The sequence below is a fragment of the Centroberyx affinis genome, unplaced genomic scaffold (assembly GCF_046629955.1).
Source record: "Centroberyx affinis isolate AG114_WGS23_722 - 3 ecotype Tasmania unplaced genomic scaffold, CSIRO-AGI_Caff_v1 ptg001267l_1, whole genome shotgun sequence".
In the NCBI taxonomy this organism is placed as follows: domain Eukaryota; kingdom Metazoa; phylum Chordata; class Actinopteri; order Beryciformes; family Berycidae; genus Centroberyx; species Centroberyx affinis.
This window is the reverse complement of record NW_027279776.1, coordinates 163,680-179,774: the sequence shown is the minus strand read 5'-3', so window position 1 is coordinate 179,774 and position 16,095 is coordinate 163,680. Positions and strand designations below refer to the sequence as shown.

Here is a 16,095-nt window from a genome sequence, read left to right as displayed (position 1 = left end):
ACTGATTTTAAGTGCACTCTACATTTTAATTAGGCTGTATTCAAACTGCTTTGTTATATGATACAATTTCCCTATCCGCACTTGGACACTGCACTGAAGAGTCCATTCAAACCTGTAACCACTCAGATGTTGCTGCTTACAACATACAGATAAAGGACGGTCAGTGCCTAACAAATAGATGGCAACTGTATTATGCGCCACTGCTAGTAAGAAGAAAAACTGAAACACAGAGTGAATTATTTCCATCATGAAAATTATAGAAAACGACAATCCTTAGATACCAGCCCCACTAAAGAGGAAATTATTGCAACCTATGATACTCGTGCTACATTGACTGCATTCCCGTAGCTCCACGTTAGCGCACCTATTGATTGACCTTTACACCCAAATGTATGATGTATCAAAGACTAAGACTCAACACTGAAAAGCACAGGGCAGGATGTGAGCTTGAGTGACATTTACATGCTCAGTAGTCTCTCCCTCATCCTCTTCTCCCAGCCGCACTACAGCCTCCATGTGTCGCTCCGCCCCATTTCTCCTCACCTGATAAGCAAGCAGGAGAAAAACACTGTGCTTGTTGTAACTGTATCAAATATAATGCCAGTGTAAATGTAGACACTTAAGATAGTGATGGAGAGAACAACATGTAGAACAATGAATGGATCACTTCCTGAGAGGGAGCAGACAGTGACTGCATAACAAGTGCAAAATGCATTATCAACTATAATTTACAACCAATGGATTCTGAACAGTATCGAATTTGCCTATATTGCAATTCTATTTTCAACACCATGGGGAATTTCTCTTTGGAGTGTTATTTATTAAGCCACTGTATCAGCTTTATAAGTGGTCGGCCAGCATATAAGTTGACAATACAGCACCCCATTAAAAAGCATGTTCTGCTGTTGAGTGTACAAATACATAAAGATTTTTACATAGAACATAAAATTTTCTCTGTTTAATAAAATGTGTTTTTCCCATGCCACGCACTTGCTGAAGTAATTTTCCAATAATTTAGCACCAATAGCAGGTTTTACCACAAGATAATCATACTAAATGTGATACTGGCTCATGTCTAGTGTTCCAACCCAGGAGGTGCAAAAACAATATGGAGCACTTATGTGAAATGGCAGACAGACACTGTACAGTATCTTTTGCTTTGCCCTACTGAGGCACAGCCTTGAACATAGAGATGGTAGATACACAGGGGTGACTGGGGTAAAATGGCTTCTCACCTCAAACCCCTCACTCCCTGCAGGATGGAAAGAAACTACAATGTACACATTTCTACTTGATAATAATTCTTCACAGCTATCAAAAGACTGGGTGATTTTTTTTCACTCCTTTTCAAAAAACCAGCATTGTATTCACTTTGAGGATGAGCAGCATCAAATGAAAGCACATTCTAAATATTGTATAGTGATATGAAATAGTGCCCCTTTAATGGTAAAACTGAGCTGCATATCGATAGTGTTGATACAGCCAGTATTGTATATGCATTTTCTCTTTCATAATAATGTTTCCACTCAATCCCCACTTCACATCAGTGAGTGGTTTGCACAAACGGAAAAACATAGGGATATCTTATGACCCCAACAGTCTAACTATGCTGCTCAATGCTACCTTTGAGAGAAAGCCTGCAGACACTCAGGCAATTTGCAATCAAGACCATTAGTCACTAGAGAGAAAACATTTCAGCGATAAAATGCCTCAGTCATATTCAATGGTAAAGTCTTATCTAGGCTATGAATGCAATCCACAGATAAACAGCATGAAAACTAATTTCTGATAAGCTGATAATGATACTATACATCACAGCATTGATTTGTAAATTCGATACATGCAATTTCAACTAGATTTACTTTTCACATACACACCTCCTAGCACTGTTGGGTTCTTGAAAAGCCTTTTAATAGTTCAATCAAAAATGTTATTTAATCACACCCATCAGACAGAGCAAAGGCAGTGGGGGCATTTCAGCTGAGAGTGCTGCAGTGGATGCATGTGAGTGCCTACCCGTTTGTTGATGTAGTCTCTGCCTCCGTCTCCTTGGTACCCGTCAGTGGAGTCCTCCTTACCGGCCCTCTGCTGCGAACACGACGTAACCCGGCTCTCCATCTGAGCCTGCACCTCCTGCTCTGCGACACTTGTAGCTTTCTCTTCTTCCACCACCGGCTCCTCTTCCTCCTCCCTTTGCCTTTCTTCTCTGCTGTCTGGCTGAATAGTGCCCAGTTTGCGCTCTTGCTTCGACCTCTGCCGTCTCTTGCGCCTGCTTGACCCTGAGGCAGAGGGTTTCTGCGGGGAGGATCGTCCTTCAACAGGTCCCTCCCCTGACGACTGGACTGCTGCTGGAGATGGAGTCTGCGAAAGCCTCTGGACCTCCAAGGTATGCCGGATGCTGTCTCTCTCAGCTTCAGCTGCCCGTAAGAGGGACTGGAGAGCCTCTACCTCCCCTTGCAGAGATTGAATCTGAAGGTGATGATCCTCAAAAGAACGAACTGAAGGAACTGTCTCAACACTGTGCTCTCCTTGCTGCAGCTTTGCTTTGCTCTGGGCATGCTGCCCTCTCGACTGCTTTCTCATAATCTCTCGTTCTCTTTCCAGTTCTTTCCCTAAGCTTTCATTTTGGGTGATGACCTTCTTGTTTTCTTGTTTCACTTTCATCAGCTCTCCTTCCAGTTGTCCCAATTTGCTCTCTGTAAACGTCAGTTGCTCTGTAACTTCAGAAAGCCTCCCAGCTAAGCTTTCTTTTTCACTCAAAATAACATTCAGCTTCTCCATTAATTCAGTAGTATCTTTTTCTATCAGAGGTTTATCGTCTGCGTATGTCTCTGTGTGTGTATGTCCGTCTGTGTCCTCCATTTTGATATCTTTGCTGCTCTCCTCCAGCTCCCGAATCTGCGACTGGAGGCTGACAATTTTCGCCTCAAATTCAAGTGTCTCCTTGAGTGTCCTCTCTTCTAACTGTGTCTTTGCCTCAATGAGGCACGTGTATTCCTCCTTAAGCTCCTGATAGTTCACCTCAAAATTCTTTTCAGCAAAAGAGAAAGTAGTGCTCTGCTTTTCAATTTTCTCGCTCAGCTCAACTACTTGTTGCTGTATTTGATTGTTCTCTGCTGTAAGGGACTCCATTTTCTTACTATTTGACTCTAACTCTCCTTTCAAAGCATTATTGGATTCCATCAACATCGCCTTTTCCATTTCCTGCTCCTTCCATTTGTTCTCCCAACACTCTTCTTTCTCTTTTGTCTGGTTTTCTAGCACCTCTGACTTCATCAGTAACGTCTGAATTTCCTTCTCCATTCTAGCTCGTTCATCTCCTCCCTTTCTCAGTTCCTCAACTTCTACCTGAAGCTCTTGGAGCTGCTGGACCAGCTCATCTGCTTTGGAGGTGTGCAAAGCTAGCTTCAGATCCTCTTTCAGTGCAAGTATTTGGTGTAAAAGCTCATCCCGCTCTGTGGCAAAACTATTCTTCTCTCTCTGTAACAAACACAGTTCTTCTTCATAACCAACACGCAGCTCTTCCAAAGCTCTCTCTTGTTTAACAGAGGCTTCATTGAGGAGGTTTTCTGTGTTGAGGAAGCTCTCCCTCTGCAGGTCTTCCCTGAGAAGGGTGAGCTCTTCCTCATGGCTAAAGAGAAGCTGCGTCCTCAGTCTTTCCAGCTCTGCTTCCTGTGACTCAGCCATGCGGTCAAGCACAGCATCCTTCTCCCGCTCAAGCATCTCCAACTTGATCTTGTAATTGGTCGTTTCAGACTCGTGTTTGGCTTCTGCTTCTTGTGCAGCTTCCTCAGCAGCAGCCAGCTGGCTCTTCAGGTTGTCAATAGTATCCTGAAGGTGCTGCAGTTCACCTTGTTGGCTTTCCTGAGAGATTAGACTGCGGGAGGCCAGCTCCACTTTATCTTTAGCAGAACGGAGATCTTGGAGAAGGTCCTCAACCTTGGCCTGCAGGTTGAGCTTCTCCTGGGCAACATGGCTCAGCTCATCTCGGGCTTTATTGTACATTGCGTGGGACTCCTCCAGTGTCTCTTGAAGCTCCCTAATCTTAGCATTGAGTTCTTCCACCACAGCAGTGCTAACAGTGGAACTCTGAGATAGCTGTTGGGCTTTCAGAAGCTCAAGTTCAGCACCGTGTTTCTCAGTCATTCGGTCCACTTCTGCTGCATGTTGGAAATTAAGCTCCTGCTTCATCTGGACAATTTGCTGGCCATACATCTCATCCAGCTCTGCCCTGAGATGGTCAAGCTTCCGGAGAGATTCCTCTTCCATTCTTTGGAGGTTGTCACTCTCAGACAGGCTGCCCTGGTGACAGCGTTTCTGCAGGTCTTCTACTGTGCCCATGAGCTGCATGATTTCATTCGATGACATTCGCTCCTTCTGCCTGGAGGTTGCAAGTTCACCCTTGCAGCTTTCTAACTCTAATTGTCCTTTCTCTAATTCCAATCTACAACTCTCCAATTCACATTTGGAGCTTTCAAACTCATTTTTAGTGCTTTCCAGCTCATCCAGGCATCTTTCAAGCTCCAGTTCCTTTGAAGCCATTCGCTGGTGGAGGTCTTTCAGGCGTTTTTCAGAGGACTCTAGCTCGTCCTCAAGCTGGGTAAGAGAGCATTCACGTTCTGAAATGACTCTCTCTTTCTCTGTGATGATAAGATCTTTCTCATCCGACATGTCTGTAACAGTTTCTAGTTCAATCCTCCCTACCTGGGCAAGTTCGTCCCTAAGGAGGATCAATGACCGCTCATGTTCTGTGATTATTGCAGTTTGCTCCGAAATCATCTGATTTTTCTCTTTTAGTGTTTGTGCAAATGACTCCTCTGCTGTTCTGCTCACAAGTGCAAGCTTGCCTTTTAATTCAGTGAGGGACTGCTCGTGACCTAACATAACTCTTTCTTGTTCGGAAATCAGCAGGTCTTTTTCATTTATCCTTTGTGTAAATAATTCCTCTGATCTTCTCCCTGACTAAAAAGAAAAGCATGTCTTAGAAATACAGGAGTAGTACTGACAATGTTGAGAAAGAATACCACTCAAATTCAAGAGGACAGATGCCTAAAAAGACACAACAAGATATAATCTAGCATATACACACTAGGAAACCTCTCACCATCTCCATCTCACTGAGCTTGTGCTGGAGCTGGCTGATCTGCAGCAGTTGCTCGCTGCTCTCCTCCTGGTACTTTCTGACCTGGCCGCTCATTTCCTCCAGCTCCTGTTGGTACTGGACCAGCTGCTGCCTGGTCTGCAGAAGATCAGCCGCTGTACTGCTGTGGCTTGTATTTCTTAGCGTCTCGCCCGCCTGCAGCTGTCAATCAAACCAGCAGGTAGTCAAGTTCCAGAAGAATGAAGAAAAAAACATGTCCTGTTTATAACATGTGGGCGTTCCCCCGCTCAGACTAATTGCTGATTTTGGATATGGATAGCTGCAGTAGTAGTATAAAATTGGATAGAACAGACTCAGTAGTCTAGACTGGAGCTCCTACCTGCTGGAACTGAATATGCAGTTTCTGGCTTTGTTCTGTCAGCTCCAAGAACTCTCTCATGATTTCATCTTTCTCTTCGCGAGCCTGCTGAAGATTAGCAGTCAGCTGGGTGATGATGCCATCTCGCTGCTTCAGAGCAGCCTCAAAGTCCTGCAGCTATAAAAAAAATTATGTAAGTAAAATTAACACATATACAGCAAAAACATTAATATTGAGATAGTACAGAGAAGGGAGGGGGAGAGAGCAATTATAAAACAGCAAGAGAAGGAAAGCTTTATTGGCAAGCCTGAACCCAGGTTTTATAAACAGGCATAGAATGTGGTAATTGTTTAAGGCTAAGGCTTTTCTGACGGGAAACAAACTTTTTTTTAGGGAATTTTCAGATTCCATCGTTACTCAGAATTCAGGTAAATTTTGTTCCAGTATTTATGAGAAAATCATCAACTCAGTCTTGTTGAATGATGTGTATATGTCTATTTAGAGTTGCAGGCCTATTTGCAGGATGACATATAATTTGAAATGGACGACACTGCTGGAACAGTAGTGTTACAGTAGTATTATTGTATTACATCTGTTGACCAATGTTTTCATACCCAACAAAATGGGAGATGCATTCAAAAGTAAAATAAAGTGTCCATGAGGGGAAAGTTTAAAACTACAGGAAACAAACTCATACTACAAAAAAATGACAAGTACAATACATAGAAAGAACCCAATTCAAACTCAGTTTCTAAAAATAATGACCTTGCTATAATATTTTTTTTTTACAATTTACGAATTTTAAAAGGGTGGGACACTGTGGTAATCAGAAAAGCAATGTCCACACTGTGTAACTTCTTAATGCATTAGCAGGAGCATAGCCTTAATATACAGTAGGGACAGAAATTCTAAAAATCCAATACACATACATAATACAACAGTTACCTGTTGCACTCCTTCGGTGCCAAAGGCGGCCCTGATTTCCTCGAGCTCCCGGCTGAGCTCCTCCACTGCCTGGGTCTTGGCAGCCAGCACATCCTCCATATCCTGCATCGTGCCTCCCTTTGTCACCTGTTGCAGGGGCTCCACCTCCTCCTGAGAAGGAAAAACAGGAGTTAGCATAGCATTTAACAAACATTTGGTAAGGCATATGAGATTAGGTGCGAGCGAGCTTAGCACTTAGCCACCATCAAAGAGTTACAGCAGTTAGTTACAGGAGCCAGATTTGTAGCAACAGGTAGAAAATATGATAAGTATTGTATCTATTGTGCCTATTTTCAATATCATAATAATAACATCAAGATTTTAGTTGAATCTTCAAACTAGGGGATTGCCGTTGCCAAAACCAGTCTGCCAGATTGCCACAGATAATCAGTCGAAATGCAAACTGAAAGCTAATCGTGTTAACTAATTAATGTATCCAGCCAATTATCAGAACAATTTTGATATTGACAAGTCAAAAGTAGAGGTGCAGGTCTAGCAAAGTTGAATCTGTTCTTGGACACAAACTGCAGATGGCAGTACGTGTCCCCAGAAATGTCTCTTTAAATTATGTCCTTTAAATTTCCCCTCATCAATGCAAGCTAAAGGCACGTGTAAGTCACTTTGGACAAAAGTGACTTACACATGACATAATGTAATGTAATATAATGTAACATGTGTATGCCATTCTAAATCAGTACGTTGGTGTGTGTTGAATGCTGCTAGCTGGTCACTTGGGAAATTATTACTAGATTTCATTCCACACTCTAAGGAATCAAAATCCTTTTATCAAAATCCTTTTAGAAATGACCAATTTGAAATATGTAAACTGATATATTTCAAACAATATTTAGCCGTATAGATTAGTGGTGGCTTGGTTAATGCACTCTTCCTTAGCATCTCATTCTAATGCTTAGTCAACATGTCACTTTCTTTCTATCTATCCCATCTGTATTCATCAGCACCTGTCTTGGTTTCTATCCTTTCTGTTCGAACACTACCTTACTAATGCCAAAGAGAACAGCTCATTGTATAACACCCGTTGTCCTCTCTCCTCCAGGCACTTCACTGTCCTCTCTCTTCTTTTCTCTTACTCACCCTCCCTCACTTGGTTCTCCTGCAGCTTTTAGAGTAATTTACACCTCCGAAATGTCACAAAGCCCTGTTCAGTCCTAAACTACTGCACCATTTGTGCTTTAAAAATGGTAATTTAGAAAGACAACCAGACTGTTTTTTTGCTTTCCTACAGTTCAGTTTTCAAATTATATACAATATGTAGGCCCATAGTGAATTCCCGAGAGAAAGTACAGCATAAAAGAGGCTTGGTTAGTGGGTTACAGGAAATCTCAGCGAGGACTACATTGTATGAAAAGCGAAAAGAGAGCAAAGTGCAGCAGTCAGTGGGTTTGCTAGCAGAACCAAAAGCAAAGAACCGCTTCATCAGATTACTGTACCCAGATAAAATCCTTGGAAGACTTCATTTGGTTCTCTGTCATCTCATGGCACCCATTTACCTGTTAATTCATATTACTGTCAGTGAAAGGTTAAGATTTGGGGATTGTAATGGAAAACCCCCATTTATATATTTGTATATCTGTGTATCTGATTATGAAAGAGATTATGAAAAGACTTATTTCTGTGCAAAATTATTTCAAAACGTTGATTTTGCTAGGACCGAAGTATGGGCTCCAATTTAATTGGAATTATTCTCTCACTGATGTGAGTAGATTTCGAGTTTGATTTTAAAATTTGCTCACTCACTTAAACAATGGATGTTTTTTTGTCTTAGTCTTTTCTATATAGTGGCCTCATACCTATATGTGTCGCTACATGGGAATAACATTAAGTTTAAACTAACATTAGGCTAGTTAACTAGCAGTGGGGAACCAGGAGGAAAAGTATTCAGAAGTTCAGATGCTACTGCTTTGAGTAGATCCAGTGTAACAGGCAGCCAAAAGAGCCTGTTTGATACAGAGCCATTGTTTTGCTTTGATTTGATTGGCTCATGGTCTGAGAGCGTCCCATCACCGGTTCCATAATTGTTATGATTCTCTAAAACAGGAAGTAAGCCACTGATGTGACCGTAAATCCTTATTCACATTCAGCTAATCATTGTTTGTGTAGGTCCAATGCACAGCAATGCACAGCTGAAATGGCGGGGGGGGGCACACCCTTTGTCTGCAGCGCTATGCAGAGACGCCTTGGTGTCACACAAGTATAAATTGGGCATTATGAGAAACACTTCAAGCAGAGATAAAATAACATTAAAGGAGAGGAAATTCATGTCAAAAAGTTATGATACATAGTTTGAGAAAGCTCTTCTTACCTCTGAGGAATAATCTTCAGCAGTAGTGGACACCTCACTCTCTGGCTGCAATAGAAAAAGAGTAATTTCATCAATCTTGCATGGAGAATCCTCAGGGGAAATATGAGCCTCATAAAAACAAGTGAATTGCATCACAACACGGAAAAAAAAACAGGATAAGTACAATTTAAGGGCTATAGCAGCAACATAACATTGGCTAAAACTGAAAAATTACTCCCCGAAATCCAAGCCATGTAAAATCATGTAAAGCCTTGCAACAGTTTGATATGTGCAGCAGCAAACACACTTTTGAAAATGGACCATGTGAGCAAAGCATGTCAGCGTCCAGGATTTACATTCAGTTAGTGGCCTCGTTCATCCCGCAACATAAAATACACATATGTACCGTTCAATTATGACAATGTGAAACAATCTCTGCTTCACTGACCTACATTCAAAAGGGATTCTGCATTCAAGTGTGGACCTAACCTACTTTTGCCACACAGCTGCTTTCTCACACACAGAATAATGACAGCCATTATCACAGTCTATTTTAGGGTTAATTTCTGGATCAAAAACTGAAACCGCATGGGACCAGAAGGGGAAAGAAATTACAAGTTTTTCTGTAGTCGACTATTGTCCAACAGCTCCTTAAACTGTTAATAGCAGTGTGTGCAAGCGAGATTATTGGCAAATTCAGCCAAAGAATAATATGTGAAATTACCCTAATACATTAATATTTTATTCACCACCTCAAATTGAGGCAGTCTGATGCAAATTCGACTCGCAACTGTGTCCAGCTTGATGTCTGAGAAATGTCAGTGAGCCACAACACAACAGATTTGTGCTCACAATCGCAAACATATCCATGGCTCTTTCAATGCCAGTGACAGACTTGAGAGGGGAAAACTTTGAAGCAGTCGTGTTTCCACAGCAACCCCTTCCTGCTCAGAGAAAGCTGCATCACTAAAAATCTCTGAGGAGAATCAAGCCCCCTGACCAATTAGTCTTTGTTAAGAACATACATTGTTGTGGGGAAAAATGGTATATAAAAACGTTTGGGGAAAAAACCCACTGAACTTCAAGTGGTTAAATTATTTATCTACATGAATTATTTATAGAAATGGATGCCGCGTGACTCAGTCTCTTTAAATTCAAAAGTTTAATTCGTTCGTGATGCATAACAGCTCCAGTCCAGGCAGCAGCGGTACAGCAAGATCTGCCCCAAAGCCTTTTGAAATAGAAAGAGATTGTCCGTCCCTCCCAAGGATAAAGACTAACCATGTATGAAAACAACCATCTATTCAATCAACCTTCAGGTCCATTGACGAGTGTTGCAAGGCCACAGGAATCGGTCACACAGACCGAGGCAGCTCAACCTGTTTAAAGGCAATTGTCTGTTTCCATGGCAACCAGTAATTTTGTAGGCATGTACCACAGCAAAAGTACAGTGAGTTCAGAGGAAGCGTGGCAGCGCAGTAGGGAAAAAAGAAAAGTATTGAGAGAGCTTGAATGTGAAAAAAAATGTGTAAGAGTCCTTAGGTCTTAACATATTAGAGTCATATAGAGTCTCTGTGGGTTTATAAGATGGAACTGTGCTGAAGGCTTTCCCTGAAAGCTGAATCTGAATCTAACAGCAGCTTGGTTGACATTTCCACTGAACATATTTTCAATCACAATTATTTGAATGGTTGTGACTTCTATTCAGCAAGCAGATGATAAGGTTTCAGCTAGCTAACATTCTGTAAACTTTTTAATTCATCTTAAAACATGGGAATTAATTGCAGGTTTATGAATAATGTGTGTTTGTATAAACAAAAAGTCAAATTATTATTAACCAATTATGTTTTTTGAAGGCTGACACAGATTTTTGGAGACAAAAGCAGATATTTAGAATTAATTGCCAATATTTTCAAATACAATCGTAGACTTGGAACTAGGGCTGCAACGATTAGTTCACATAATCAACAAAATCAATTGAGCAAATACATCAAACTGGATTTTTATAATTGACACGCTGCAACATTAATACATTTTCAGGCTGTATACATGACGTCTAATTGTCTGTCAGTGATGCAGTGTGCAAAGGAAGCACTAGGTGGCTGAAAGTTTGACCAAGCCCCCGGAACAATCAAAAACAATCAAAAGTCTGTGAATATTTCAAATGTAAACCCAACGATACAGTGCAGTGTATCAGACTGACTTACTGACAAATTAATACTGATAAAACTTATCTCAAATAACACAAAAGTCATTATTTTGAAATAACATTTTTATAGATTTTTTCCAAAATGTTCTGTAGGTTTCCACCAAAGATTTCAGGTCGGCCTTATATTTTCATCCTGCTGAACATTCCAGCAGCACTGCTCTGTCCTCCCAGTGGCCTTTGTTGTCATGACAGCTAACGAGGGCTCGTTAAGCTCAAGGAGACAACAGAAGCAAAACTCAAAGGACATCAATTAAGGCTCACTTTGACACAGAAGGTCTCGGAATATTAACACCGGATCTTAGAACAACTGTTCATAACGAAAACCTCTAGCCATGGAGTGGACCTGCAGCACTGCAACATAACAAGTTTTACAGTCTTTCTGTGTGCAGGAGGAGCAGACAGGGTGTGACTGTATCGCACAGTGAGGGGTGCAGTATCAGACGGGACAGGAACACTTGTTGAGGAGTGCTGCTATCAAAAAAGGCAGAAAAATATGTCTAAAATAATATTAATTATGATTGAATGGCTGGAATTACTATTAGATTTACTGTATATTAATCATGGCAGAGTAACTGCAATTTTGTGAGACTTCTTAATAAATTGAAGAAATGCCATGTCATCAAAACACACATAGCGGGCTTCATTTATTGCTTGGCAGGAAGCCATCTTGACTGCTTCCAGTCAAAACATTTTTGCAGAGCTGATACTGCAAAAACACTCAAAGCAAGTAGACGGCTCCCACAAACAGCATCAGTGAGCATTATTTTCAAAACTAATCTATGGCGGAATATTCAGGACACATTTAAATAAATAAATGCATACATACTAAGGATGGGACAATATATCGAAAGTCAATATATCGCAATGGAAAAAAGTGACAATACGTATCATGGGGCCAAAATGATATTATTTGCACTTAGTTTGTAATGACATTTTTAAAATTGTTGTTTACATCGTAGCAAGCCAATGCCGTTGCTACAAAGATTTGCGCCGCAGCTCAGAAATAAACATAATTCTGCACATAAGTTTTATTTATTACACTGTATCCTGGATGTATCGAATCGTGAACCCCATATCATGTATCGAATCGGATTGTGAGATAAGCATATCGTCCCATCTCTAATACATACAGTATATAGTGAAATGTCATTGTAAATAAAAGATATGTGTGTTGTTATACATTTCCATAATGCATATCCAAGTCTATATTTTTACTTGAATATAATACTTAAAGCTCAGAATTTTATCGGTGCTCGTAAAGTGTTATGAGGAGGTTTGAACTTTCTACCTCTATGGTGTAGGTCTGGTCATGCTTGACCGTCTCTCCGCTCCGCAGGGTCCTGGCAAAGGTAAACTCCGTGGTGGGCGGGTCTCGACTCCCTTCCTCTGATCCCACTCTTCCTCCCCCGGGGACCTCCTCCTCTCCTCCCTCAAACCGATCTTGCTCAACCTCCAGCCTTCCCTGTGAGTCTCCCTCCGAGTCCTCTGCTGGCTTCTTTTTCTTCTTCTTCTTCTGTTTCTTCTGGGAGTCCGCGTGGGCTTTCCTCTGACGGTACTCAGCAAACTGGGACACAAGAAAGTTAAAATTAGCATTAGCAAACACTTTCAACAGCCATCCTTAAAAGACTTAAAAGCATTACGCTAGTCTATGTTTCCAGTGATAGTTTCAGTTCTGTTCTCGGTTCATTACTCAGCCTTTAGGGCAAGAAGCATCTACTTTAAATTCATAGTTCTATTAGTACGTCTAGCACAGAGTTAAAACCTTTACCAAAAAACTAAATTTACCCACTCTAAGGCGACATAGTTTGGTGACGCTCAAGCGAAACATTGTGTGCCCCCATCAGGAGTCTTCCTTGCTCCAAGTGATCCTCCCTCCCTGAGTCCATATGACCGAACACATATGCCTCTTGCTGTGCCAAGTGCTAATCTTATCAACAGCTCCTAGCTAAATGGATTACATTTTTAAACTATGTGAACTGTCCGCTTCAAAAACAAATTAGATATTTTGTGGTTTTATGTCGTTTCCCCTGTCAAACTTGGACTCTTTGCTTTACTCTGAATAAAAAAAGAAAACTTAAAAGCTGTTGTCGTCTTGTTTCCAGAAGTGTTTTAAATTGTGAATATCCACGGTTATGATAGAAAGTATTTTGAGGAGTATAACAGAACCTATTTCCACTCCACACCACTTTCATATGCTGAGGGTTCTTGTGCAAATTGAAGTTTTATATTTAGGATTAGAGTTCACTTAAGTCTTCCCTAATCTTCACCATGGTTCCATGATAGTGTCTGTCTCATTCACTTTCATTAATTCTCCCTCTTAGAGAAAGAGGGACTGGAAAATCCCAACTTAATCTGTCTGTCGTAGAAGCCCGTACAAACCCATATCCCAGTTAACTACAGGATCTGCCTCAGTTTTTATGCCCTAATCAAAAACTTCAAACTGACTTCCTGTTATGAGTAAAGGTCTTTTTGTTTTGATGGAAAACTTGTAACCTTATGGGACACAGTTTTACTTTTGAAGTGAAGTCACTCAGCTACCATACTACTCTAATTTCGACTACCCGCTTGTTACCACTCACTCTCCCTTACTCACTCGCTCTCACTCTTCCTCTCTCTCACGCACACAAACAGATCAATTGTGTGCTTCACACAGAAACAGCAGGAGTGTTTTACATTTAATTGTCACCAGGGAAATTATGACACTAATTAGACAGCCTGGACAGCAATACCGCTGGTATTCATTATGTATGAGCAACCGGTGACAGCAAGCAGATAGCAGAGTCAACTGAGCAGGGTAGACAGCATGGGCTACAGGTGTCACACCACAGGTGTTGCATGGATTGCCGTAGATAGTCCGTCACCAAGGAAACCACGCTAATGCCTGCTTACCTGTCTGGAAGGTGCCCATCTACCCCATGACACAACTCTGAGACTTGAATTCACATTAACTAACACGTCTGGCATAGACGTTAGTCAAAAGTAGTGGCAAATAATTCTTAGCTTTTGTTTTGTACTTTCTGGAATGCCAGATATTTGGGTTTGCAATTCACAAACAATTCAGATAGCATCAGGTGAATTGTCTATTACAGTAAAGTAGATTAAACTGACTTTCAAATACTTTCCCCTGATTGACTAAGCTTTGTAGCATTCACTGTATTCTCCTATGTGGCAAACTCCACTCTTGTAGCACCTATGTCAGCAAAAAAGCAAATACTATTTGACCCAGATTTGGTTTGGTGTCACTGCAAGGTCACTGCAAGGTCAGAGGCCTAAACAGAGCTGAGAGTGGGTAAAGTGGCCAAGTCCCCCGCCTCTGCAACAACACATAACCCTGCTGCCGGAGGACTAAATGCTCAAAGGACCTTTTTTCTGTCTTTACACCCCCACACATGCCCTATGCCTGGTGTGGGTATTTATATCTATATCCCATCTTTATCTTAAGGATTACTCTATCCATCAAGTATCAGAACACATAAAAAGGAGATATGAATCCCAGTCTCAAAACATGCACAAGGGGGTTGGCAAGATGGAGAATCTGGTGGCTACAGTGACAGAAAGGCTCTGCAAACCCGATAACAAGGCTATCCTTTAACTGTGATTCAACTACAAAACACACAAAATTGGTGGTTTAATATATATGCACTGTACACACAAATAACATTAACTGAGTTTTGGAGATGGGAATTCTGGGGAAGCCTGGGCTTTCGGTGAACTGTGTATCGTAACAGGCTGTCCTCTTTGGCTGGGGAGAGCAGTGCATTGGCAGAGCATATGGGAACTGGGGACTGTGTACATGCATCACCATCTGGGAGAATGGAGACTACGTAGGTGTATCACCATCTGCTGTCTAAAAAAACATTTACACAGGCACATTTTTACACAGGCTTGTTTTATCTGTGTCTAATAATAAGTGACTAATAACAACAACAAATATAAACCATATACTGATTATATTTAAGCAGCTGGCCCCGGTAGATTATCAGCCACCCAAGTAAAGTTGTTTTATTTTACTTATTCTATTTATTTTACAAGTTAGAATTCAAATCTAACGTGTCTGACAGAGGTGGGTCAGAACCGGTCAGAACAGACAATTTTTCTATCGTAAGGATGATTTGACTTGCATTTTTTCATATAATTGTTTATATATGCCAAATGGTTTTCAGACGGGCTGCAACTAACAATTACTTTCATTAACCATTCATTTTTTCGATTAATCGATTAATCATGTAGTCTATAACCAGAGTTACCAGAGCTCACAGTGAAAGTGCCCAAAGACTCTTCAAATTGCTTATTTAGTCTGAGCGGCAAAAAACCCCAATGTATTCATTGTATAATGATATGAAAGGGAGAAAAGCAGCAAATCTGTAACCAGCAAATGTTTGGTATTGTTACTTGATAAATGACTTAAGTGATTAATCGATTATCAAAATTATAATTAATTTTCTGTTGATCAACTAATCGATTGATCGACTAACTGTTTCAGCACAATTTTCAGCAGAATAAGCTTCAATCTTCTCTCACATCTTGATGTTTTGGCTTATACTATAGGTAATCTCTGCAAATTATCATCGCAAAATGTCAAAATGCAAAAAGCCCTGGAAGAGCAAACTGGCCCATTCTGGTTCAACACCAGTAATGCTTTAGCATTTAAAAAGGCATCCGACTGTTTCAACCACCCGCGAGGATAACACCGCCAGACCGAACAGAACTACAATAACGGCCCTTTTAAGCCACAGGAGGTGTGACAAAAAAATCCCAGGGAACAAACAACTGTTTTCATCGCCAATATGGTTGCTAACATGCTAAGGACATGCTAACAATTAGAATTGTGGAAGCAGTTTGGAGAACTGATGGCGTACATAGAGCCGGAGTGTACGGTCCCTTTTCCTTTCATGGTCTTAAAGGCTGCGTTACAGTTTTCTTTTACAGTTATACAATTTTCTGAAGTTGTTCTAGCATTCTAGAGTGAAATGAACAATGAATAGCCTACCTCTACCTGCTTCACCATCATATCCACATTAGCCTACTACTGCTTGTTTCTCAAAATTTTCTTGTGTAAATATCTCCTGAAAGCACCCATAGTCGTCAATTATCAATATCGAGGTATTGGGTCAAAAATATTGTGATATTGATGTTGCCAA

The 16,095-nt window shown here is 40.9% G+C and overlaps 1 protein-coding gene across 1 annotated transcript in view; it reads right to left on the bottom strand.

The window, feature by feature from the left end:
- LOC139648863 (A-kinase anchor protein 9-like) overlaps positions 1-16,095 on the bottom strand; it is a 71,867-nt gene that overhangs the window by 47,265 nt on the left and 8,507 nt on the right. The window contains exons 3-11 of the mRNA XM_071525102.1: positions 12,243-12,518; positions 8,767-8,811; positions 7,895-7,954; positions 6,405-6,554; positions 5,481-5,636; positions 5,105-5,302; positions 2,557-4,962; positions 2,017-2,484; positions 463-543 (exon numbers count right to left, since the gene is read on the bottom strand). Coding sequence (XP_071381203.1) covers positions 463-543; positions 2,017-2,484; positions 2,557-4,962; positions 5,105-5,302; positions 5,481-5,636; positions 6,405-6,554; positions 7,895-7,954; positions 8,767-8,811; positions 12,243-12,518 — 3,840 coding nt within the window. The remainder of the gene's footprint in view (positions 1-462; positions 544-2,016; positions 2,485-2,556; positions 4,963-5,104; positions 5,303-5,480; positions 5,637-6,404; positions 6,555-7,894; positions 7,955-8,766; positions 8,812-12,242; positions 12,519-16,095) is intronic.